This window comes from Rhinoraja longicauda, chromosome 4 (assembly GCF_053455715.1).
Source record: "Rhinoraja longicauda isolate Sanriku21f chromosome 4, sRhiLon1.1, whole genome shotgun sequence".
Lineage (NCBI taxonomy): Eukaryota > Metazoa > Chordata > Chondrichthyes > Rajiformes > Arhynchobatidae > Rhinoraja > Rhinoraja longicauda.
The window spans coordinates 73,046,569-73,073,963 of NC_135956.1; the positions used below are offsets into that span (position 1 = coordinate 73,046,569).

Sequence of the window (27,395 nt, forward strand, 5' to 3'; positions counted from 1 at the left end):
CAGACCAGCCTATTATGCAGGCCCTTGTCAAGGCGGCACGGCGGCGCAGCGGTAGAGTTGCTGCCTTACAGCGCCAGGGACCCAGGTTCCATACTGACTGCGGTTGCTGACTCTTCGGAGTTTGTACGTTCTCACTGTGACCGCGTGGGCTTCCTCTGGGTGCTCTGGACTCCTCCCACACTCTAAAGACGTGCAGGTTTGTAGGTTAATTGTCCCTGGTGTGTAGGAGAGTGTTAGTGTGTGGGGTGATCGCTGGTCGGCACCGGCTTGAGGGGTCAAAGGGCCTGTTTCCGCCCTGTATCTCTAATGTCAACTTTTCATCAGAGCTGGAGCTAGTTAGTGGTTTGCAAGAGAGGGTGAAGAGTAGGGAGGAGGGAAGCCGTGGGAGAGGATTAAATCAGGACTCATTGATGAGAAAGAGCACAAGAAGGTGGGTCTAGTGGACAAGAAGGAACCCTAGACAGCCTGAGAAAATTGTGCGGACTCGGTGGGCCAAAGGGCCTGCATCTCTAGATTCAAGGACAGTTTATCTGTATCGATGCATCTCTGAAGTCTAAAGTCTAAACGTCTTGCTAGTAGTCATGTAGACAACAATCCTCTTGGTCACATCTTCAGAAAAGATTCAAATTTGTGAGACTTGCGTTCCCATGCTGCCAATCTCTAATGGGCCTGAACAAAAGCTGTGTTACTCCAGCACTTTGTGACCTCCCTGACTCACTGAGTTACTCCAGCACTTTGTATTTTACTCGATTCCAGCATCTGCAGTCCTTGTTTTAGTTTAGTTCAGTTTAGAGATACGGCGCGGAAACAGGCCCTTCGGCCCACCGAGTCTGCACCGACCAGCGATCCCCACACACTAGCACTATTCTACGCATGCTAAGGTCAATTTATAATTATACCAAGCCAAGTACCCTACAAGCCTGTGCGTCTTTGGAGTTGGAGATCCTGGAGAAAACCCACGAAGGTCACCGTGAGAATGCACAAACTCCGCACAGACAGCAGGATTGAACCGGGCGCTGTGAGGCAGCAACTCTACCGCTGCGCCACCGTGTCACCCCTTGTGTACCTAATTAGTGTTTGTCTTTCCAAATAAATCCTGTCTCTCTCTGGATCCTTTTTAATAACTAATATCCAAGGCACACGGATATCCAGGGAATGACGGGATCTAGGGACGATGTGCGGGCAGATTAGTGTTGGTCTTGGCATCAGATTTGGCACAGACATTGTGGGCCGAATGGCCTATTCCTGTGCTGTACTGTTCCGTGTTCTACTGTATGTTCTCATGTAATGTAATGCTTCCCGACTTGTAGTTCCTTGGCTTATCTCTTTAACTACGATGAATAAACAGATGCCCTGGCATATCCTCCAGTGTGCAAAACTTGGACAGAACGAGTTTCCTCTGAAACTCGTTGCATCCAAGATTTGGGTGCAAAAATGCATCCTAGTTGGAAAAGTAAATTAATTTCAACAGACTGATTTAATTATTTATTTCTGCTCACAGTCATCTAAAGTAATTTGATACCATCAGATGAAAGATACAGAATGCTGGAGTACCTCAGCAGGTCAGGCAACATCCTGACGAACATGGATAGTTGAGTTGAGTTGAGTTGAGTTGAGTTGAGTTGAGTTGAGTTGAGTTTACTTTAGTTTGTGACATTTCAGGTCAGGACCCTTTTTCAGACTGACACAAAGTGCTAGAGTAACTTTGTGGGTCAGGCAGCATATCTGGAGAATATTGACAGTGTCTGGTCCCTACCAGAAACGTCACCCATCCATTTACTCCAGAGACACTGCCTGAGTCGTTGAGTTACTCTAGCATTTTGTGTCTATCTATGGATAGTTTAATTTAGTTTAGTTTAGTTTAGTTTAGCTGGTGACGTTACGGTCGGAACCCTTCGCCAGACTAAAAGAGGGTCCCGACCCGAAACGTCACCTATCCATGTTCTTCAGGGATCCGCTGAGTTACTCCAGCATTTTGTCTTCCCTTGCTAAACCAGCATCTGCAGTTCCTTGTTTCGACATTGATCCTTACGGATGTGTTTTTTTGCTTTTTCTAACGCTGCGCATTCCATCTTCCGAGAGCAGTGAACCTGACCGGGCACTGGCAAATCTGTGTTTAATGATGTCGGGGAGGACTCCTGATATGTGCATGGTTTTAAATTAATCTTGCACAGTTGGACTGATAATTAGCTCGCCTCCCTCCACCGGCATCCTGCGGCAACCCTTGTATCCACTGCTGCTACAGGTATGGCTCTCTCTGTGTCGGTCGACACAGGGTCTGGCTTCTCACAGCTCTTGCCATCTGGGCAACAGCGAAGACTCCATCTGCTTCCCAGCGTATACCAAGGCTGGTGGATGATTGAAAACCCTGGCGGGCTTTCTCCCAGTAGTCTGGATGTACCGCAGCAGCGAGCGATGTTCGTCGACATAGAAGGGTCAGATGCTGTCAAAGTCAAAGCTGCACTTGAAACAAGTGTCTTGTGGATTAGGATCAATCACCATCTCCCCTCCCCCCCACCCCCCCTCCAACTACACCTGGCCCTTCTCAGCCAACCTTCTCCTCTTGAAGGACACAAGGTGCTGGGGTAACTCAGCGGGACAGGCAGCATCCATGGAGAACATGGATAGGTGACACTTCAGGTCGAGACCATCCCCACTCCCACACCGCTACTCTCCTCTCTCTGGCTTCACGGTCCATAATCCTCAACGAAATCAGAGCGGGGAGAGGGGGGGGGGGAATAGCAGGAGGGGTGAGGGGCTGAGGCGGAGGGAGGTGTACTGAAAAGGCCCGAAACGTCAGCTATCCATGTTCCGTAAAGATGCTACTCGACCTGCTGAGTGACTCCAGCATTTTGTGCCCTTTTGTGAATTAACCAGAATCTGCGCATCCACCAACGGACTCAGGAACAACAACTTCTTCTCTGTTCTCAGGCTTCCGAATAGTCCTTCCATTAGCTAGGGTACTGTCCAATTCAACTGACCCGAAACATCATTTGTCCACTCCCTCCACAGATGCTGCTTGCCCCACTGAGTTTACCTTAGTTTTTTTGTAGAGATACAGCATGGAAACAGGCCCTTCGGCCCACAGACTCCGCGCCAACCAGCGATCCCCGTACACTAGCACTATCCGACACACTAGGGGACAATTTACAATCTTTACCGAAGCCATTTAACCTACTAAACTGTACATCTTTGGAGTGTGGGAGGAAATCGGAACACCTGGGATAAACCCACGCGGTCACGGGGAGAACATACAAACTCCGTGCAGACAGCACCCGAGATCAAGATCGAACCCGGGTCTCTGGTGCTGTGAGGCAGTAACTATATCAGCTGTGCCACTGTGCCTGTGTTTGCGTTGGGACAGACTAGACATTAATCCTTTAAACTGGAAGCCTCAGCAAGCTGCTTTGGTGACTAACAGTTTCAGAATCAATCTATATTGTCTAACTTGGCAGTGTTTAAGATTTGGCAAAATAAAAATCAATCAAGGGAATCAGCTTCAATTTTTCTGTCATTCACTTTGACGTAAATAATGCTCAATTTGACAGGATGTCACAATAGACAATAAACAATAGACAATAGGTGCAGGAGGAGGCCATTCGGCCCTTCAAGCCAGCACCGCCAATCAATGTGATCATGGCTGATCATTCTCAATCAGTACCCCGTTCCTGCCGTCTCCCCATACCCCCTGACTCCCCTATCCTTCTCCCCATACCCCCTGACTCCTCTATCTAGCTCGCTCTTGAATGCATTCAGAGAATTGGCCTCCACTGCCTTCTGAGGCAGAGAATTCCACAGATTCACAACTCTCTGACTGAAAAAGTTTTTCCTCATCTCCGTTAAAAATGGCCTACCCCTTATTCTTAAACTGTGGCCCCTGGTTCTGGACTTCCCCAACATTGGGAACATGTTTCCTGCCTCTAACGTGTCCAACCCCTTAATAATCTTATACATTGTACGTCCTTGGAAGGAGGAGTGTGTAGGATATAACTAGCATACCGGATTGTCGCAGGTCGGCGCGGGCTCGATACTGGGACTATCGGTAGGTGACTATGATAAGGGTATAAGACATAAAGAGAGGTTGGCTCATTTTCTCTGGAAAGCTGGAGGTTGAAGGGAGACCTGGTAGAAATATAGCAAAATGATGAGAAGCATATAGCTGGGGGATACAGAACCTTTTTGGAAATGTCAAAGACCAGAGTGCTTAGATGACTGGCTATGTTTAAAGGAGATGTGAGGGGCAAGTTTTTATACACAGAGGGTGGTGGGTGCCTGGGGAACATGCTGCCATGTGTGGTGCTGGAAGCAGATACAATAGCAGCGTTTGAGAGATTTTTAAGTGGACACATGCAGGGAATGGAAGGATATTGATCACATGCAGCTTGATGAGATTAGTTTACCTTGGCATCGTGCTTGGCACGGATATTGTGGGCCCAAGGGCCTGTTCCTGTGCTGTACGGTTCTAGTTCTCTGACACCATAGTGAAAGGCCTGGCTAGAGTGGACGTGGAGAGGATGTTTCCACTGGTGGGAGAGTCTCGGACCAGAGGCCATAACCTCAGAATAAAAGGACGTGCCTTTGGAAAGGAGATGAGATGGAATTTCTTTAGTCAGAGGGTGGTGAATCAGTGTAATTTATTGCCGCAGACGGCCGTGGTGGCCAAGTCAATGGGTATTTTTAAGGCAGAGTTTGACCGATTCGTGATTAGCACGGGTGTCAAGGGTTATGGGGAGAAGGCAGGAGAATGAGATTGAGAGGGAAATATAAATCAGCCATGGATTGAATGGTGGCGGAGACTTAATGGGCCAACTGGCCAAATGCTGCCTCTAGAACTTATGATCTTACGAACCGCAACCATTATATGCCAGGGTTTACTTTCAGCTTACTCATGACATGTAAAGGACTAATAATGTTTATGCGGTGATCGCTGGTCGGCGCCGACTCGGTGGGCCGAAGAGCCTGTTACGGTGCTGTATCTCTAAACTAAACTAGGCTAAATTCTGGATAATGTTAATACAGATGCCCAGCAACGTCCTTGACATGTCCTAGATGGCTTAAATGCTTTGAGGTACAGATATTGTGATAAAGATTTAGGACCAGAATTGGAAGGTTTGATACAGTGTCTGGACGCGGGATTACTGTTGGAAAGACAGGGTCAGCTTCCATCTGCAACAGGCATTATATATAGATTCATAGACAATCTGGATATCAGCCAAAGTGCTGCGTTGTAACCGATAAAGCAATGGGTGACAAAAGAGACAGTAACTTCATGTGACAGTGGTGAAAATTTATGTGTAACCTGTCATCTCAAGATCTGTTATACACTTCATCGCTGTTGTGAGGAGAATACGGTATTCTGCAAGCAACACAGATGGCAACGCGTGGACATGCATGCTCACGACCATGACAATGTCAAACATCACAGGGACAAGAAACTGCGGATGCTGCTTTACGGAAAAAAACCACACAAAGTGCTGGAGCAACTCTGAGTTCGAGTATATTTCTATAGGGACGTGCACCGAGGTACAGTGAAAAGCATTGGTCGCATGCTAACCAGTTAGTGGAAAGACAACACATGATTACAATCAAGCTGTCCACTGTGGCTTGGAGGATCAGGCAGCATCTTTGGAGAACATGAAAGATGCTCTCTTTCACCTATATTCCTCCCTCTTGCTTCACATTCCACTCTTCTTCTCTCCTTATCTGACACCCACAAGACCATAATACATTGGAGCAGAATGAGGCCATTCGGCCCATCGAGTCTACTACACCATGAAATCATATTATTTATATTTTTCATATTTCAGATACAGCGCGGAAACAGGCCTTTTCGGCCCACCAAGTCCGCACCGCCCAGTGATCCCCGCACACTAACATTATCCTACACACTAGGGACAATTTTTTAATTTTTTTTTTTTTACATTTATCCAGTTAACCTACATACCTATCATGGCTGATCTATTTTTTCCCTCTCAACCACATTCTCCTGCCTTCTCCCCATAACCTGTGACGACCTTACCAATCAAAATCCGATCAATCTCTGCTTTCAAAACACCCAATGCTTGGCCTCTACAGCCATCTTTGGCAATGAATACCACAGAATCACCTATCTATCACCCCTCAGCCTCCTGCACTCTAAGGAATAAAGTCATAGGGTGCCTAACCTCTCCCTATAGCTCAGGCCCTCAAGTCCTGGCAACATCCTCGTAAATCTTCTCCGCACTGTTCCCAGCTCATCAATATCATTCCTATAGCAAGGTGACCAAAACTGCACACAGTACTCCAGATGTAGCCTCACCAACCTCTTGTACATCTGCCATCTCGAGAGTTTGCTGAAAACTCCTGGAACTCTATTGGCTTCTCTCCATTCACTCTCCAACTGCATTCAGTTTAACCAGCAAAACATTTATTCTCACACTTCAGAGGAGGAGTCGTACGGATGGCTGGTGAGCAGACGGGCTTGGGGGAGGGAGTGCAGTGCATCGGTGGGGGAGTGGGCCGCTGGAGGCCCTGCAGACCGAGTGCCGCTCCAAGAGGCCGAGCGCGTGGACTGGACAGGGCCTGCACCTGTGGAGCAGCGGTGGAGGACATCACGGCCACGCTTGGCAGGCCGACCCTGCAACGCCACAGGACATGGTCAGGTCAAGAATCCCACACGTACAAACTGGGACTTGAAAATGGCACCAAAGCTGGCGTATGTGATATGCATTTGTTGTTCGTCCTTCGGGTTCGAAGATGACCATGACTTCACTTTCAGTTGGAGGATTGGTGACTGTGGGTCCGGAAGTGACTGGTGAGGCCAATCCGGGCCCGGAAGGCACGCCCACACGTAGGACACAAGTGGATGGCTGCTACAGTGGAAGTGGAAGTAGCCCGGGCCTTGCGCGCGGTGCGTTTCCTCTGGGCCTCTGCAGTGCGTCTGTTCTCTGCTGCACGGGCTCCTGTGGTGAGCTTGCTACGCCAGGTTGGACGGTCCAGAGCAAGAGACTCCCAAGTGCTGAGGTTGACGTCAAAGTCTTTGAGGGACACTTTGAGGCAGTCCTTAAACCGTTTCTTCTGTCCTCCTACTGAGCGCTTGCCCTGACACAGTTCTCCATACAGAAGCTGTTTTGGCAGTCGACTCTCGGGCATTCTGACGACATGGCCTGCCCATCTGGCTTGGGCTTTCCGTAGGAGGGTGTGGACGCTGGGGATTCCGGCCCGTTCCAAGACCTCTGTGTCGGGAATTTTGTCCTGCCACCTGATGTGAAGGAGTCTACGTAGCAGCTCATATGCTTTGCATGTACTATATATACGATCTCAGTGTGCTATTGCTATACATCATAAATCATAGGAGCAGCATTAGGCCATTCACCCATCAAGTCTACACCCTTCGATCATGGCTGATCTGTCTTTCCCTGTCAGCCCCATTTGCCTGTCTTCTCCCCATAACCTTTGACACCCGTACTAATCAATACACTTGTACTGTTTCTGAGATGCTTATCTAAAATGTATCCGTACTTATGTACTTGCACTGAACTGTAGACAAAATTTAATTTCACTGCACCTCATTATATGTGATAAATAAATCACCCATTAAACCATTTAACCATTGAACCATAATATTTACCCTTTGTGTAGGAAGGAACTGCAGATGCTGGTTAACACCAAAGATGGACACAAAATGCTGGAGCAACTCAGCGGAACAGGCAGCATCTCTGGAGAGAAAGAATGGGTGACATTTCAGTTCGAGACCCTTCTTCAGTCTGAAGAAGGGTCTCGAACTGAAACATCACCCATTCCTTCTCACCAGAGATGCTGCCTGTCCCGCTGAGTTACTCCAGCATTTTGTGTCTATTTTCCCTTTGACCAGTCTTACCTTCTGAAGCGTAATGATGCCCTCTTGAGTCTCCTTGTCGGTGGAGATCTGAAGGATAGAGAGGCCATCGCCATCAATGATTCGATATTCCATTTCTGCGTTTGGCCCAATGTCGTCATCAAGAGCTTTTATTTTCGCAACGGTGGAAGCCACGGGTAAGGATTCAGGCACGTTGTATTGATAAAACCCTGGGGGAAGAGAGTAATAATAAATATATCCATCTAAAGCTCCCCACAGTACACGCCTGTGTGGGTGGGCACTCGCAGGTATGTCGCAGCGACTGTAGTCCATTCAGCCCCTTGTGCCTCTACAACGTAGAACATCAGGGTGGACTGTCGAGAGTGAAGGGGGACCCACGCCACTGAGAGCAAGGAGGGCCGCCGAGAATGAAGGGGTGGCCCAGCAGGAGGTGGCCTGCTGCCACGCATGGCGGCATCCCTGGCTCACCACGGCGAGAAGAGAAGTCAGTTCGATTAACTTTATGTAACTTTGTTGGCACCAGAAACGTGGCAGCTCTTGTGTACGGCCGGGGTGAAGTCTGCTGTATGATTTTACCGGGTTGTATGCAAAACAATGCATTTCACTGTACCTAGGTACACGTGTCAATAAAGTCTCATTGAAGCATTAGAACAGCGCAGCACAGGAACTGGCCCTTCAGCCCACAATGTCTGTGCCTAACATGATGCCAAGACGTGATCCATATCCCTCCATTCCCTGCATATTCATGTGCTTATCTTAAGTCTCTTGAACGCCCCTAATAACATCTGTCTCCACCACCTCCCCTGGCAGCGTGTCACCCAGTCACCCACAACCCTTGGTGCAAAATGGCACACCCTATGTGCTCCATGTATCTCCTTTAAAGTTTGCCCCCCCCCCCCCCCCTCACCCCTCTCTTAGGGCGGCACAGTGGTGCAGCGGTGGAGTTGCTGCCTTACCGTGCCAGGGACCCAGATTCGATCCCGATTACGGTGCTGTCTGTATGGAGTTTGTACGTTCTCCCTGTGACCGTATGGGTTTTCTCCGGGTGCTCGCGCTTTCCTCCCACACTCCAACGACGTACGGGTTTGTAGGTTAATTGGCCTCTGTAAATTGTCCCTAGCGTGTAGGATAGAACCTGTGTATGGTTGGTTGTTGGTCGGCCCAGACTCAGTGGGCCGAAGGGCCTGTTTCCACACTGTATCTCTAAACTAAAGCTGATCTCCAATTTTAGGTAACTAACTTACAAACACCCCCTCCCCTTCTGTCCACCTCTCTTCCCTGTGCCCCACCTGGTTTTGCACCCATTTCTCCCTTTCCCCCCTCCCCCCCCATCCCTTTCCATCTCTAAACTCAATGAAATATATCCAAGTGCTGCTTAAATGGTGCAAGGGTTTTTGCCTCTCCAACGCTTTCAGGCAGTGAGTTCCCACCACACTCTGTATTATAATAAAAGTCGCCCCATCTCCCCTCTAACCCCTCTACTAACTATTTTAAATCTCTGCTCCCTGGTTTTGACCCTTCTGCTAAGGATAATTGGTCCACCCTGTTTACTTGGAGTAAACTCAGAACTTTATTCAACCAGCTTTCTTGATTGCCTCACAACTAATATTGTGGACCATCACATGAGCAAACCTCCCTCCCATTCACTCCATCTACACTTCACGCTGCCTCGACAAAGCCACCAGCATAATCAAGGACGAGTCGCACCCTGGTCATTCCCTCTTCTTCCCCCCTCCCTTCAGTTAAAAGGTACAGAAGTGTGAACACGCACACCTCCAGATTCAGGGACAGTTTCTTCCCAGCTGTTATCAGGCAACTGAACCATCCCATCACCAACTAGAGAGCGGTCCTGAGCTATTATCTACCTCATTGGAGACCCTCGGACTATTTTTAATCAGACTTTATCTTGCACTAAAGATCATTCCATTTATCGTGTATCTGTACACTGTGGACGGTTCGATTGTAATCATGTTTAGTCTTTCTGCAAACTGGATATGACCTGGAAAGTATCCAGGATGTACCTTTAGGAAGGAGATGAGGAGGAATTTCTTTAGTCAGAGGGTGGTGAATCTGTGGAATTGATTGACACAGAAGGCCGTGGAGGCCAGGTCAACAGATATTTTTAAGGCAGAGGTTGATAGATTCTTGATTAGTACGGGGGTCAGGGGTTATGGGGAGAAGGCAGGAGAATGGCGTTGAGAAGGAAAGATGGATCAACCATGATTGGACGACAGAGTAGACTCGATGGGCCGAACGGCCTAATTCTGCTACTATCACTTTTGAACTTATGAACACAGCACGCAACAAAAAGCTTTTCACTGTACCTCGGTATACGTGACAATAAGCCTAACAGAACTAAAGTAATGTCCCAGTCCTGGCAATGTTTTCTCTGCACAGTCACCAGTGCAATCACATCTTTCCTGCAATGCGGTGACCAAATCTACACACCGTACTCAAGCTGTGACCTGATTACTTTTTGTCTTCAGTCTCCCCACCACACTGACAAGTTTTCCTTTGAGAATTTATCCAATTCATTTTTCTGAAAGTTACTTTAGAATCGACTTCCAATTGCTTTTTAGTCAAGACTTTTGGAATAGCAACTCACTGTGTGAAAGAGAAATTGTCACCTTTAGCTTGATTTTTTGTCAATTACTTTAAGTCGCTGTGCGTGGTTATGCACCCTCCTGTCAGTGGAAATACTGCCTCCTTATTTATTCTCTTAAAGCCAAACCAATCCTTAAACCTTCTCCGCTCACAAATCTCTCCAAGCCTTTGACGTCCTTCCAAAAGTAATCAGAATTGGACGCAGTTTTCCGAGTGTGGTCTAACAAATCTTCTTTGTGCAGTTTGAAGATAGCTTCACTGCTTTTGTATCCTGTATCTCTATTAATAAGCCCTAAGATCCCATATGGTTCAATCTCTCAATATGTCCTTCCCTTTTAAAGATTAATGTATAAACACTCTCTTGTGCAGAACAGTGCCATTATCAGTACATTGTCTTCTTCCTCGTTTAGTTTCAAGATACAGAGTGGAAACATACCCTTCGGCCCACTGAGTTTGCGCCGATCTACGATCACCCATACATTTGTTCCATCCTACACACAAGGGACTATTTAACAGAAGCCAATTAGCCCACATACTTGTACATCTTTGGAGTGTGGGAGGAAAGCGCAGCAACCGGAGAAAACCCACGTGGTCACATGGAGAACGTACAAACTCCGTACAGACAGCACCCGTGGTCAGGATCGAACCCAGGCCTCTGGCGCCGTAAGGCAGCAACTCTACCGCTGCACCACCGGGCCGCCCTATTGCCCCGTGCCCCATTGTTTAGATCAAAAAGTGCTGGAGTAACTCAAGAGGCCAGGCATCTCTGGCCAACTTTGTTGAGACCCTTCTTCAGACTCTTCCATTGATACCAGTCTCTGTATGTTCTATGTATGTCCTCAATAGATGTTGCCTGACCCATTGAGTTACCCCAGCACTTTGTTTTTTTTGCGCTCGATTCCAGCAATTGCTGCAAAATGGCGGCGCTGCCCAGCAGCTGCGGCTCACCTGCAGTCCGTTTGTCTTTTGTGTTTTTTGTTGTTTTTGGTCTTAATTGTAGTCTTTAGATGTGATGTAGTGTTTTTTGTGGTTGTGTGCTATGTGTGGGGGGGGGGGAGAAACTGTAAAATTGTCTCTTCCGAACGGAGACACAACCTTTTTTCTGGGTCGTGTCTCCGTTCACGCTGCGGCCTACCATCGGCCAAACACCTGGAGCTGGCGGCCTCCAGCTGGGACCACCTGGGCTCTGGTTCGCAGAGCCCGCGGACCGGACTTACTGTCTGCGGAGCTGGCTGCATTCGGAGGCTGCAGTGGCGCTGCCAGAGCGGCTGTGACTCGCCTTCGGATGCCCCGAAGGATTCTTCGGCCACGGGCCGCGTGGATATCGGAAGCTCGCAGGCCCCTGGGTGGGGGCCGACACCGGGAGCTCCGGCAGTGGCAGCGTCTTCGCCCGCCCTGAATCGCGGGGCTTGGGTCGGCCCATTGCGGACCTTTCACCGTCCGGCGTGGCCTGAAATGGGCCGCGGGATTTTTCTCTGCCCGGCAGGGGCTTCAATGTCGGGAGCCACGACCACCCCGACGTGCAGCGGCAGCGTATTCGCCGGCCCTGAATCGCAGGGCTTGGGTCGGCCCGCTGCGGACCTTTCACCGTCCGGCGCGGCCTGGAACGTGGCAACTACAACAGCCTGACCGCGGGAGAAGACGGCAGGGGAAGAGAAAAGACATTCTGGCCTTCCATCACAGTGAGGAGGTGACTGGAGGAGACTCACTGTGATGGATGTTTCTTTTTTTTGTTTTGTGTTGGTTTGTGATTGTGTGTGTTATTGCTTATTTTTATTGCTCTTATTGTTGGACTGTAGGTAATGAAATTTCGTCCAATAGACATTTTTTGGATGGCAATAAAGGCTATTCTGATTCCTCCCCAATCTTTTCCACAATGGCAGTTATGCCATATGCCATAGATTGTTAGTAATGTGCAGGATAGGGCTGGTGTTGGGGTGATCGCGGGTCGGCAGGACTCAGTGCGACGAAAGGCCTGTTTCCACACTGTATCTCTAAACTAAACTAAACATAGAACATGGAGCAGTACAGTATAGGTACGGGCACTTTGGCCCGCAATGTTTGTGCCGAGCGTAATGCTAAGTTAAATTCATCTCATCGGTCTGTACATGATCCATATCCCTCCATTCCCTGCATTTCCACATGCCAATCTAAAAGTCTCATAAACGCCACTATCATATCAGTGTCCACCACCATCCCTGGCAATGCGTTCCAGGCCCTCACTGCTCTATGTGAAAACCTTGCCCCTCACGTCTCCATTAAGCATTACCCCTCTCACCTTAGAGCTATGCCCTCCAGTGTTGGACATTTCCACCCTGAGATAAAGGTTCTGATTGTCTCTACCTTCTTCATCACTAGCTACGCCTGCCAGCTGACATTCTTCATTATGGACTCTAAACCGATAGACTAAGAACACGGGCAAATAGGAGCACAACCCACTCGACCCTTCGAGCCTGTGCTGCCATTGAATACGGTAAAGAGACAATGACAGTCTTTCCTGATTATGTCTCTCATGACGTTTTCGTCCTCCATCATGTCCCCTCTCTGCCTCCTTTGCCCCAAGGCTTCCTGAGATTGATGGACAGACTTTGGAAATAGAAATTTATAGACCTCAATTTACTCTTCCCTCAGCCTTCTAAAGATAGCAACTCTGCCATATGCACATTCGGACCTTTCTGTCCTGGGCAGTTTACAACCTGGCGGTATGAACATTGAATACTTTAACTTTAGGTTACTGATGCAAACGCCCCCCTCTGCCCTCCCCGTCCCCCCCAGTAAAAGTGGGCTAACCAGCTCTGCAGTTCGCCATGATGTATCCCTCTTGGGATCACACCATCCCTAACCAACTATTGGCCTATCAGGGAACCTCCCTGCCAGAGGTCATCTGTTGCTGGCCCTGATTTGTCCTGGTCTTTTCTTGCTTCCAGTTCCTCCCCTCCCCCACCTACAATCAGTCCGAAGAAGGGTCTCGACCCCGAAAAGTCACCTGTCCATATTCTCCGGACATGCTGCCTGACCCGCTGAGTTACTCCAGCACTTTGTGTCTATCTCGAGATGGACGGAGTCTCGTCTTAAGTGGAATTCCCCAGCCCTTGTGAATGTCCTCTGTACCTTCTCCAATACTCATGCCTTTTCTGTAACGAGACCAGAACTGTAACTCATGATAAAGATTTACTGTCTGAGAAAATCCAGGAGAGAAATTTTCTTTGCAGAATCACCGCGATAATAAAAATCTAGTATTATTCACTTTCATCCCTTTAACTCAAACCACCATTTACCCATAAAGCTTGACATGTAACATACAGTTTCTAATTTGTAATTCAAAGTGATTTCATTTTGAGTTTGAGTCTGTGAAGGTTTCTCGTTCTTTCTCTCCACCTTTCAATCAGCTTCCCCCAACATCATCCAAACAGCACCAATGTGCCAAGCATACAGGGAATGTTTTGTCAGCTCCGCTCCCACGCAATGGAAACAGGCAGCAGCAGAAGGACTGCCTTCATCCTGGTGTCACTCTCAGCCAAGCTTCATGAGCTGTTGGGGTTTCTTTAGGTAACCGAACCTACCTAGGGGGGGTGGGGGAGAACCTGCCAGTTTAATTTAGTTTAGTTTATTATAGAAACATAGAAACATAGGTGCAGGAGTAGGCCATTCGGCCCTTCGAGCCTGTACGCACCGCCATTCAATATGATCATGGCTGATCATCCAGCTCAGTATCCCGTACCTGCCTTCTCTCCATAACCCCTGATCCCTTTAGCCACAAGGGCCACATCTAACTCCCTCTTAAATATAGCCAATGAACTGGCCTCAACTACCTTCTGTGGCAGAGAATTCCACAGATTCACCACCCTCTGTGTGAAAAAAAACGTTCTCATCTCGGTCCTAAAAGAATTCCCCCTTATCCTTAAACTGTGACCCCTTGTTCTGGACTTCCCCAACATCGGGAACAATCTTCCTGCATCTAGCCTGTCCAACCCCTTAAGAATTTTGTACTTTTCTATAAGATCCCCCCTCAATCTTCTAAATTCCAGCGAGTACAAGCCGAGTCTATCCAGTCTTTCTTCATATGAAAGTCCTGCCATCCCAGGAATCAATCTGGTGAACCTTCTCTGTACTCCCTCTATGGCAAGAATGTCTTTCCTCAGTTTAGGAGACCAAAACTGTACGCAATACTCCAGGTGTGGTCTCACCAATGCCCTGTACAACTGCAGCAGAACCTCCCTGCTCCTATACTCAAATCCCCTCGCTATGAATGCCAACATATCATTAGCTTTATCGTCAGATGTACCGACGTGCGCTGAAAAGCTCCATTGTTGCGTCCTATCCAGTCAGCGAATAGACTATACATGATTACAATCGAGCCTTCCACAGTCTACAGATATAGGATAAAGGGTATAACGTTTGGATTTGATGTTTGAATTTGGTTTATTGTCACGTGTACTGAGGTGCAGTGAAACGCTTTTGTTGCCTGCTATCCAGTCAGCTGAAAGACTGTACATAATTACAATTGAGCCGTCCGCAGTGTACAGATACAGGATGAAGGTATGCATTTAGTGCAAGGTGACGTCCAGTAAAGTTCGATTAAAGAAGGTCCCCAATGAGGTAGATGGGAGGTCAGGACTGCTCTGATGGGTCAGTTGCCCGATGACAGCTGGAAAGAAACTGTCCCTGAATCTGGAGGTGTATATGTTCAAACTTCCGTACCTCTTGCTTGACAGTACTGGTGCTGCTTAAAGATGCTTCAGCAACTGTTAACTGACCAAGTGACACTCTTATGACCGACAGTCATCTTGAGATAAAATGCAAACCAATACAGTTAGCAAGAATACCTCAATGTCATCACATGTTATGCAATTTCTAGAATATGTAGAGCAACCTGCCAGGAAATTTTGCTTGTCCCATGACATGAAGAATATGGATGCTTCGAAAACTATGCAGAGGTGGTTTACGAGGATTTTGGATAAGGTCATAAGTGATAGGTGCAGAATTAGCCCATTCGGCCAATCAAGTCTACTCTGCCATTCAATCATGGCCAATCTGTATCTCCCTCCTAACTGCATTCTCCTGCCTTCTCCCTGTAACCACTGACACCCGTACTAATCCTTTAAACCTTGCCCTCTCACCTTAAAGCGATGCTTCTAGTGTTTGATATTTCCATTCTGGAAAAAGGGGTTCTGACTGTCTACCCGATCTATGCCTGGAGGGTTTGGATAGACTTGTATAGTTTTCTCTGGAGCAGCGGAGGTTGTGGGGAGACCTGATGGAAGTGTATAAAATTATGAGAGGCATAGATAGGGTAGACAGTCAGATCCTTTTTTCCAAGATGGAAATATCAAATACTAGAAGGCATCAATTTAAGGTGAGAGGGCAAAGTTTAAAGGAGATGTGCGGGCCAAGTCTCTTTACGCGGAGGGTGGTGATTGTCTGGAGCATGCTGCTGGGGGTGGTGGGAGTTAGATATGATAGTGGCATTTCAGTGACTTTTGGATATGCAAGCTTGGAGAAATATGGGTTATGTACAGGCGTGTAAGAGTTGGCCTTGGCATCATGTTCGGCACAGACATTGTGTGCTGAAGGGCCTGTTCCAGTGCTGTCCTGTTTGATGTTACAACTCACTAGACCAAGTCGACCCGTTGGGCCCAAACCTCTCTTGCATTGGTGCAGCACCCTCTCCTGCCCCCATCCCCCCCACCTCCCCCTCCTCCCACCCTCCCCAGTGAGGTTGTGGGCGAGGCTTCTGCTGGAAAGAGTTGGATGTTTGCTTACTGCGGGGGAAGCGTGGCGGGTTGTCATTGACATCGCTGAGAGTGACGGTGATCGATGTCGTCCCAGACAGGCCTCCCATCTGCCCCACCATATCCTTAGCCTGTATCACCAGCAGGTAGCGATCCTTGGCCTCTCGGTCCATGTTGGGGAGAGCAGTTTTGATGATTCCTGAAAGACAGAGCCAAAAAGATAAACGGTAGGTCATCACCTGTCTGGGAATCATTCAGCAGGTGGTACAGACTGTGCTGCTATAACACGACAGTCTTTTTCCTATGAAACCTCGTGTTATAGAAAGTGGCATTGCAGAAATAATTGTCAAAGGTGAAAATGGGGTTGTGAGAAGCAGTGTTCAGTGGGGGCACAGTTGGGCAGCGGTAGAGTTGCGATAGTCCCAGCCTCAACTACCTCCTCCGGCAGCTTGTTCCATACACCCACCACCCTTTGTGTAAAAAAAGTCACCCCTCAGTTTCCTATTAAATCTTCCCACCCTAAGAATAAAGGGGAGACCGTTTAAAACTGAGGTGAGAAGAAACTTTTTCACCCAGAAAGTTGTGAGTTTGTGGAATTCTCTGCCACAGAGGGCAGTGGAGGCCAATTCACTGCATGAATTTAAAAGAGAGTTCGATAGAGCTCTAGGGGCTAGTGGAATCAAGGGATACGAGGAGAAGGCGGGCACAGATTACTGATTGTGGATGATCAACCATGATCACAATGAATCGCGGTGCTGACTTGAAGGGCCAAATGGCCTCCTCCTGCACCTATTTTCTAGGTTTCTATGTTTCTAACCTTAAATCTATGTCCTCTAGTTCATGATCCCCCTACTCGGGGGAAAAGACTCTTTGTGTTTACCCGATCTATTCCTCTCATGATTTATGTAATAAACATTATAGAAATATGCCTAGGAGTCCATTCTGCCCTTATGCCTGTACTAGAAAAAGGACTGCCCAATTAGTCCCATTCCTCTGTAGAGTCACGTAGTCATGGAGCCATATAGCGTGAAACAGGCCCTTTGGCCCAAAGCCCACACCAACCAACGTGTCCCATCTACACTAGTCCCACCTGCCTGCGTTTGGCCCATATCCCTCTAAACCTGTCCTATTCATGCACCTGTCTAAATGTTTCTTATACTGTACGTTGCACTAATCCCTGACCCATCTAACTCTTCTGGCAGCAAGTTCCATACCGTATTTAAAAGGTTCAGAACAAATCGGAGCCGGCACCGAAGACCAAGGGAAGGTGGAGCCCACAATGGTCCATTGTTGGCTGTGGAAGAGGTGATAACTGTTCGTACATGAACAGTGGAGCAGGCAGGATGCCCAGGGCGGGGGAGGGGCGCAGTGAGGGGGAATGCAGGGAATACTTGAAATTTGGGAAATCAGTGTTCATACTGCCAAGCTGTCCAAGCGAAATATGAGGTGCAGTTCCTTCAATTTGTGCGTGGCCTCTGACAGTAGAAGAGGCCCAGGATATAAAGGTCAGTGTGGAAATGGGAAGGGACGTTCACAATTTACCACCTCCTCTGGCAGCTCATTCAAGATACTGACTACTTTGTGTGGGAATAATTTACCTCTCAGATTCACTTTGAACCTGCTCCCTCTCACCTTAAACCTATGCCCTTCAGTTTTAGACTCTCCCACCATGGGGAACTGATTATCTATCCCATTTCATAATTTTAAATACCTCTTATCATGTCACTTCTCAGCCTCGGCTCCAGGGAAAATAAATCCCAGTCTATCCGTCCCAGCCCAACCCTCGTTTCACTGTTCCCCTCATTATCACCTCCTCCATAGCCAACAATGGACCATTGTGGGCTCTTTGGCTGTCGGTGCCGATGTTCTGTACCTTACAGAGGTGTGCAAGATCAAGAGAGGAATAGATCAGGTAAATGCACAGTCGTTTGCCCAGAGTAAGGGAATCGAGAACCAGAGGACATAGGTTTAAGGTGAGGGGGGGGGGGGGGGGAAGATTTAATAAGATCCTGAGGGATAACTTTTTTACACAAAGGGTGGTGGGTGCATGGAACGAGTTGCCAGAGGAGATAATTGAGGCAGGTACTATCATTACGTTTAAGAGACATTTGGACAGGTATATGGATAGGGTAGTTTTCAAGCGTATGGGTCAACTGCGGGAACGTGGGACTAGTGTAGATGGGGCATGTTATGGGCAAGTGGGAAAGTTGGGACAAAGGGCCTGTTTCTATACTGTATGACTCTATACTCTATGACTCTATGACCCCAAATGCTTCAGTAACTCAGAAGGTGAGTCAACATCTCTGAAGACATTTCCGGTCGAGCCTTTTGGACAGCAACATGGATAGGAATGTTTTAGAGGAACTTGGGCCTAATGCAGGAAAATGGGACTAATGTAGATGGGGAATCTAGGTCAGCATGGACGTGTTGAGCAGAAGGGGCTGATTCCATGCTGTATGTCTCGATGATGACCTTCCCCAGTCACATAAGGTGGTCTCTAAAGTTACCCAACCTAGAGTGTGAAACATATTACTTGTGATTTATAAAGCACAACCTTCTCACATTTATTATCAATGCCTCCACTTACAGAGTCAAGGCTCCCATATGCTTTATTGAACTTATTCTCACTGCAATCTTAAAATAGGAGAATATGTAATCTCTGTAGCAATATCAATCACAGAACAAATGACTCCTGAAATCACTCCTGTCGATACGACCGTATAGAGACCCACTTCACTCTGATTCAATCAGCCCTGGTTCTAACAGGGACGAGACAGTGGCGCAGCGGTCGAGCTGCTGCCTCACAGCGCCAGAGACGCAGGTTCAATCCTGACTGCCGGTGTTGTCTGTACGGAGTTTGCACGTTCTTCCTGTGAATGCGTGGGTTTTCTCCGGGTGCTCCGGTTTCCTCCCACATTTCAAAGACATGCAGATTACAACCCAGCGGTACGAATATTGATTTCTATCATTTCAAATAACCCCTGCATTCCCTCTCTCACTGTGCCTCCCGCCCACGCTATGCGCCCTGCTAGTTTGACTGTTCATATCCCTTCATTATCACCTCTTCCACAGCCAACAATGGACCATTGTGGGCTCCTTGACCATCGGTGCCGGCTCTGATTCGCACCGTACCTTTTCACACCTCTAGTTTCCCTCTCCCCTGACTCTCAGTCTGAAGAAGGCTCTCGACCCGAAACGACACCTATTCCTTTTCTCCAGAGATGCTGCCTGACCCGTTGAGTTACTCCAGCATTTTGTGCCTATGTTCAGTTTAGACTGAACATCGGCAGTTCTTTCCAACACAGGTTTGTAGGATAATTGGCTTCAGTAAGTAGTCCCTCGTGTGTGTGTAGGAGAGAACTAGTGTACGGGGTGATTGCTGGTTGGCGGTGGGGCCTGTTTCCACGCTGAATCTCTAAACTAAACTAAAACCTGTTAAAAACGCACCTCTGCATATACTGGCAGAGGGAAGTGTCGGATTAAGACGCCGTGCCATGATATCGCTCAGATGAACTTTCAGGCTATAAATATCAATGTTAACAGTCAAAGTCAAATTGAAGCCTGTGTAAAATATTATGGTGAAAGGAGTAGGCTTCATTTTATTGAGATGAATAATCTCTTGTCAATTTAACGATGTGCTGAGCTTGACAATTCTGCAGTCAAAATAATTAGAAAGAGAATTAGCTATCCTACATCTCTGTTCGTGGACAGTGTTCGTTAACGTATGACATTTAACGGTAGTCACGGAACGGCGTGACTTATTTTTAAGGCAAAACAATTTTGTTTTAAATAACACAAGGGAAAACAATTTTGTGCCTAGAAGATAGACACAAAATGGTGGAGTAACTCAGCGGGTCTGGCAGCATTCTCTGGAGAAAAGGAATAGGTGACGTTTTGGGTCAAACCCCTTCCTCTGACTGGGGTTTTCCCAGTCTCTCCTTATATCAAAGGCCCTCGGGACCAGGCAACATCCTCTCAAAATTTCTCTACTTTCTTTCCGGCTTAACAATGTCGTTCCGAAACTGACCAAAACTGAACATAATACTGAACCCATCCTTTTTCCCCAGAGATGCTGCCTGACCCGCTGAGTTACTCCAGTATTTTGTGTCTACCATCGATGTAAACCAGCATCTACAGTTCTTCCCTATACAACATTATGCTTCCTTCATTCGTAGAGTCGGGGAGTATGGAGTCATGGAGTCATAGAGTCTTACAGTGTGGAAACAGGCCCTTCGGCCCAATTTGCTACATCTACACTAGTCCCACCTGCCTGCATTTGGTCCATATCCCTCTCAACCTGTCCTATCCATGTACATGTATAAATGCTTCTAAAATGTTGTGATTGTACCTGCCTCAACTACCTCCTCCAGCAGCTTGTTCCATACATCCACCACCCTTTGTGTGGGAAAAGTTACCCCTCAGGTTCCTATTAAATCTTTCCTCCCCACCCCCCTCACCTTAAAGCTGTGTCCTCTGGTTCTTGATTTCCCTCCTCTGGGCAACAGACTCTGTGCGTCTACACGATCTATTCCTCACATGATTTTGTGCACCTTTATAAGATTACCCCTTAACCTCCTGTGCTCCACGGAATAGGGTCCTAGCCTGCTCAACCTCTCCCTACAACTTACGCCCTAAAGTCCTGGCAACATCCTCGTAAATCTTCTCTGCACCTTTTCCAGCTCCAGATTCAAACACGTTGCCACATTTTTATTCCTAGCCCTGTAAAATCTTTAGTAATCTCGGCTAACAAAAATGCAATTCTCTCTTGTTCTCTCTTGCAAGTGGGATGTGGAGAGATGAGAGAGATTAGAGTTGGCACCAGTTCTCTGTATTAGATTATGGCCTGTGGTTCATTTTCAACCTGAGTTTTTATCTCAGGAAACAAGCTGATTCAATGCTCACTAACATCATCAATAGACACTGCCCACAATGTGGTCAACTCCAGGCCAGGAGATCAAACATTGTGCACAATGCCTCCTTCAGTGTGGCAATCCTACTCCCACTCAGTCCCATTTAGATAAAGCCCAATGTTAGCTAAGGAATGGGACCCCCATCTTCAATGGTTTAAGGGTTTCAATGGCTCTTTATTGTCACAAATGCACATTAGGCCTTTCAACTTAATATTACACCATGAGACATAGGACCATAAAAGCAGAGTTAGGCCATTTGGCCCATTGAGTCTGTTCCGTCATTTAATCATGGCTGATCTATTTTTCCCTCTCAAACCCATTCTCGTGCCTACTTCCCCTAACCTCTGATACCCTTACTAATCAAGAATGAAGTCAATCTTCATTTTGCTAAAAATACCCAATGACTTGGCCTCTACAGCCAAATGTGGCAAAAAAATCCACAGATTTACCACCCTCTGACTAAAGAAATCCCTCCTCATCTCATGATGAAAGAATGGATTGACTGAGCTTATATTCACTGGAATTTAGAAGAATGAGAGGGGATCTTGTAGAAACATATAAAATCCTTAAGTGATTGGACAGGCTAAATGCAGTAAAAATGTTCCCGATGTAGGAGGAGTCCAGAACCAGGGGTCACAGTTTATGAATAAGGGGTGACTGAGGACTGAGATGAGGAAAAACATTTAGGACTGAGATGAGGAAAAACATTTTCACCCAGAGAGTTTTGAATCTGTGGAATTCTCTGCCACAGAAGGCAGTGGAGGCCAATTCATGGGATGTTTTCAAGAGAGAGTTAGATATAGCTCTTAGGGCTAATGGAATCAAGGGATATGGGGAGAAAGCAGGAACGGGGTACAGGATTTTGGATGATCAGCCATGATCATATTGAAGGCGGTGCTAGCTCAAAGGGCCGAATGGCTTACTCCTGCACCTATTTTTTGTTTCTTTGTTTCTATTCTAAAGGTAGGTCCTTTTATTTTGAGGCTGTGCCCTCTGGTCGTAGACACTTCCACAACTGGAAACAACTTCTCCACATTCACTTTACCTAGACCTTTCATTATTTGGTAGGTTTCAACGAGATCGCCCCTCATCCTCTAAACCCCAGCAGGTACAGGCCCAGCGCCGTCAAACGCTCCTCATACGTTAACCCAAACATCCCCGGGATCATTCTCATAAAGAATTGAGTTCAGCCTTCTCAGATATTGATCTGCCGTTTCAACCACACTTCTTCCAGGTCCACGTTGTATTGCCCAAACAGTCCCACCCTCCTTCACCGCACACTACCATCCTTTAATCTCTCCCGCCTTCCATTTGTGGCACGGTGGCTCAGCTGTTAGAGACGTTGCCTCACAGCGTCTCTGAGACCCAAAGACCCAGGTTCAATCCCGACCTCGGGTCCTGTCTGTGTGGGCGTTGCACCTTCTCCCACACCCCGAAGACGTACAGCTTTGTACGTTAATTGGCTTTGATGAAGTTGTAACATTGTCCCTAGTGCGTAGGATAGCACTGGTGTGTGGGTTGATCGCTGGTTGGTGCGGACTCCGTGGGCCGGGGGGCCAGTTTCTGCACTGCATCTCTAAAGTCCACCGCAGTCCCTTTTTCTCAAACAATACTGCACAACAGATTTATAGCCACAAACCTTCATCCGCTAGATGTTAAATCATCTACTAATGAGAGGTGGTAGCCAACCTTTACAGAACTGTGGTTGGAGACAGGTTTCAGTCCAGTAATTCTCCTCCTCAGTTTAATCAGTCGCTGACAACAGCTTTCATGAGAGCTTCTAATTATACCAGCTTTCCCAGTTTTGACATGAAGCCTCCCAATCACTGTCAAGCCATACTCCAGCACCAATGGGCTCCTAATGATCCCGCCAAAAGATAATGAACACTTGCAGTCACTGGGGAAAAAAGGTTCACTTTAAAAACTAGACATTGTGTCAATAAGATGACTTAAAACTAATTACTGCTGGAGATCCAATAGCATGCCGTCAGCAGAAGGTACTAGCGCACTCCACTACTCTCTCAGCAGAGACCAAACACAAGTTAGAGTTTCCCAGCAACGCCACACAATCCCGTTCACAACTTTCCATGTTAGCCACCTGAACTCCCCTTCCCATTCCCACATTGAGCTTTCTGTCCTGGGCCTCCTCCACTGTCAGACTGAGGCCCTACGCAAACTGGAGGAAAGAGCCCCTCGTAACCCGCGTGGGCAGCTTATGAACATCGAATGTAATAACAAGGGACTGCAGAGAGACACAAAACACTGGAGCAACTCAGCCGGTCAGGCAGCATCTCCGGAGAAAATGGACAGGTGACCTTTTGGGTCGGGACCCTCCAGATGCTGGTTTATTCCAAAGGATCTCAATGCGAATATGAATACAAGGGGTCTGAAGAAGGGTCTCGACCCGAAACGTCACCCATTCCTTCTCTCCCGAGATGCTGCCTGACCTGCTGAGTTACTCCAGCATTTTGTGAATAAATGAATACAAGGGGGTCTGAAGCAGGGTTATGGCCCAACAATCTGCCAATCCCTCCTCACCTTTGTACAGCCATTTGCCAATCAAACCCTCTTAACCTGTATCCACCTATCACTTGCCTGGTTTAGTCCCACCCCCAACTCCCTTCTAGCTTTCTCCACCCACCCCCCTCAGTCTGAAGAAGGGTCCCGACCTGAAATGTCATCTATCCATGTTCTCCAGAGATGCTGCCCGACCCGTTGATTTACTCCAGCATGTTATGTCTTCCTTTGATATGAACATTAAATTCTCCAATTTTAACTAACTAACCAACGAACCCCCTCTCTCCGCACCCCCCCCCCCCCCCCCAACAACAATGAGTCAGAAGAAGAGTCCCGACCCGAAACATCACCTATCCATGTCCTCCAGAGATGCTGCCTGACCTGTTGAGTTACTCCAGCCCTTCGGTTTTGTTTCTGTAAATCTGCACCTGCAGTTCCGTGTGTCCTTGTTCATGGCTGCACACTCATCCAGGGAATGGACAAGAAAAACGCCCCTTTCTCAGTGACATCTATGTTAACCTAGAACATTGGACAAGGAACAGACACTGTGGGCCGAAGGGCCTGTTCCTGTGCATGATAGAGTGGATGTGGACAGGATGTTTCCACTGGTGGGAGAGTCTGGGAACAGAGGCCTCAGAATTAAAGGGCACACTTTTAAAAGGGAGGTGAGGAGGAACTTCTTCAGTCAGAGGGTAGTTAATGTGTGGAACACATTGCCGCAGAGGGCTATGGAGGCCAAGTCAGTGGATATTTTTAAGACAGAGATAGACAAATTCTTGATTAGAACGGGTGTCCAGGGTTATGGGGAGAAGGTAGGAAAATGGGATAAGGAGGCAGAAATCAGCCACAATTGAATGGCGGAGTAGACTCGATGGACCAAATGGCCTAATTCTCCTCCTATAAGTTATGAACTTGTGAACATGAGCACAGACCCTTCGGCCCATAATGACTGTGCCGAACATGATGCCAAGGCAAACTCCTATCTGCCAGAACCTAATCTGTATCCCTTCATTCCCAACATATCCACGTGCGTATCCAAAAGCCTCTTAAAGGTTTTAATTTCAATATTAACATGGCGGAGGCAACAAGAGCTTGCTGTGCCAACGCCTTCTCCTGCCTGCATCCTGCTGTCTCTGAACCAGCTGCATTATTGATCGGCGGAAGAGCACACTGCCATTCGGGTAACAGTTGTGAGCTTTAGACTGTATGTGTAACCGAGCCTGTGGTGTGACAGGTGGAGTACGGTGTGAGATGAAATGCAACTCCTCGCATTCTGCCGACCTTGAGTGCCGCAGGGTTTCACACAAGCTATGGAAGCAAGGAACTGCAGATAGACTGAGTAACTCAGCGGGTCTGAAGAAGTCTGAAGAAGGGTCTCAACCCGAAACGTCATCCATTCCTTCTCTCCCGAGATGCTGCCCGACCCGCTCCAGCATTATGTGTCTACCTTCGATTTAAACCAGCATCTGCAGTTCTTTCCTACACGATGTACTGCAGACGTTGGTTTATACCAAAGATAGACAGAACGTGAGTGCTGTAGTTACACAGCGGGCCAGGCAGCATCTCTGGAGAAAAAGGAAGGGTCGGGACTTCTCACAGTTTTTATTTTAACAAATATGTAACCTGTCTTCATCGGTTCATAGGTTCTCGGGGCAGAATTAGGCCATTCAGCCCATCAAGTCTACTCCGGTATTCAATCATGGCTGATCTATCTTTCCCTCTCAACACCATTCTCCTGCCTTCTCCCCATAATCCCTGACACCCTTAGTAATCACGGCTTGGATATAGGTGGGAAGGGCCATCGGGAACGAAGAGGGGATCTGGCGGGGGGGGGGGGGGGGGGGGGGGGGGTGTGACGAGAATGAGCGGAACAAAGGCAGGCAGTAGATAGGTGTAGGAAGGAACTGCAGGTGCTGGTTTAAACCGGAGACAGACGCAAAAAGCTGGAGTAACTCAGCGGGACAAGCAGCATCTCTGGAGAGAAGGAATGGGTGATGCTTCTGGACGAGGATCTGAAAAAGGGTCTCGACCTGAATTGTCACCCATTCCTTCTCTGCATGGATGCTGAATGTCCAGACGGTAGATAGGACTGGTTCGGTGAACTTTTACAACTTTGTCGGCGCCAGAACGTGGCGACACTTGTAGGTTGTAGGCAGAACAAAGCATGTCACTGTACCTAGGTGCCCTAAGTACATGTGACAATAGAGTATCATTCATTAATTCATTAATTCATGAATTAATTCATGAATTAATTCATTCATTCATTAATTCATTAATTTATTCATTCATTCATTCATGCATTCATTCATTCATTCATTCATTCATTCATTCATTCATTCAAGCCACACTCTGAGGCAGGGTCAATGCTGGGATTGATGGTCACCTGTCTTTGGCTCCACAGAGAAATATGGCTGTCCCTGCAGAATGCTGTAGACCACCCTGGCACTGCTTCCGTAGGTTGGGTCATCTGCATCTGTGGCCGTCACTTGTATCACTGAAGTCCCTGTGCGGAAACAGAGTGGACCACTTGTTAGTGGATTCAACACATCAAATACCATTGTCAGGGTTTTAGTTTAGAGAAACAGCATGAAAACAGGCCCTGGGGGAGAACTTGCAAACTCCACACAGGTCAGGATTGAACTCTGGCACCGTATACTGGCTCAGTGTCTGTGGCAGTGGTGGCCACATTATTTATGTTCATAAGATCATATGTTATAGAAGCAGAATTAGACCCTCTCTGCCATTCAACAACGACCGATCTATCTTTCCCTCTCAACCCCATTCTCCTGCCTTCTCCCCATAACGCCTGACACCCGTACAAATCAAGAATATTTCAATCCCTGCCTTAAATTTCAAGACTTCCTCCAATTAAATGAGAGCAAGTCTGAGGTCATCCTATTCGCCCCCCCCCCCCCCCCCCCCCCCCCGACTCCATCAAATTGATAACAGGCAGTCTTGGAAGCCTATCCTGCCTAGTCAAACCGCATGTCAAAAACCTCGGCATGATATTTGACTCTGCATTAAAATTTGATAAACAAGTCAACGCTGTGGTAAAAGCCAGCTTCTTCCAACTTCGAACCATAGCTAAAATCAAACCTTTCCTCCAATTCGACGACACAGAAAAAATCATTCACGCTTTCATTTCCTCCCGCCTAGACTACTGCAACTCCCTATACACTGGGATCAGCCAATCTTCCCTGTCCCACCTGCAACTGGTCCAAAACACTGCAGCGAGACTCCTGACGGGTACCCGTAAAAGGGACCACATCACCCCGATTCTGGCCTCTCTCCACTGGCTCCCTGTACGGTACAGAATCAACTTCAAGCTCCTCCTATTCACGTATAAAGCCCTAAATGGACACTCCCCCCCCTACATCAAAAATCTTCTAACCCCCCTCTCTATCTCCAGGTCCCTCAGGTCGGCCGACTTGGGGCTACTCACTATCCCGCGGTCTAGGCTTAAGCTCAGGGGTGACCGCGCTTTTGCGGTTGCAGCTCCTAGACTGTGGAACAGCATCCCTCTCCCCATCAGAACTGCCCCCTCCATCGACTCCTTTAAGTCCAGGCTCAAAACCTATTTCTACTCCCTAGCGTTTGAGGCTCATTGAGGAGGCGCTGTGAACTGTTTGCGTGCTACTGTATGTTTCATTTTTTTTCCCATTGGAACCTAATCAGATGTACAGCACTTTGGTCAACGTGGGTTGTTTTTAAATGTGCTATACAAATAAAATTGATTTGACTTGACTTGACTTAAAAATACCCAATTACGGCCTCCACAGCTGTCTGTGGCAATGA

The 27,395-nt window shown here is 47.6% G+C and overlaps 1 protein-coding gene across 1 annotated transcript in view; it reads right to left on the bottom strand.

Moving 5' to 3' along the window:
• cdh7a (cadherin 7a) overlaps positions 1 to 27,395 on the bottom strand; it is a 150,574-nt gene that overhangs the window by 42,432 nt on the left and 80,747 nt on the right. Inside the window, exons 4-6 of the mRNA XM_078398053.1 lie at positions 25,984 to 26,103; positions 16,205 to 16,372; positions 7,859 to 8,046 (exon numbers count right to left, since the gene is read on the bottom strand). Of these exons, the coding sequence (XP_078254179.1) occupies positions 7,859 to 8,046; positions 16,205 to 16,372; positions 25,984 to 26,103 (476 nt within the window). The remainder of the gene's footprint in view (positions 1 to 7,858; positions 8,047 to 16,204; positions 16,373 to 25,983; positions 26,104 to 27,395) is intronic.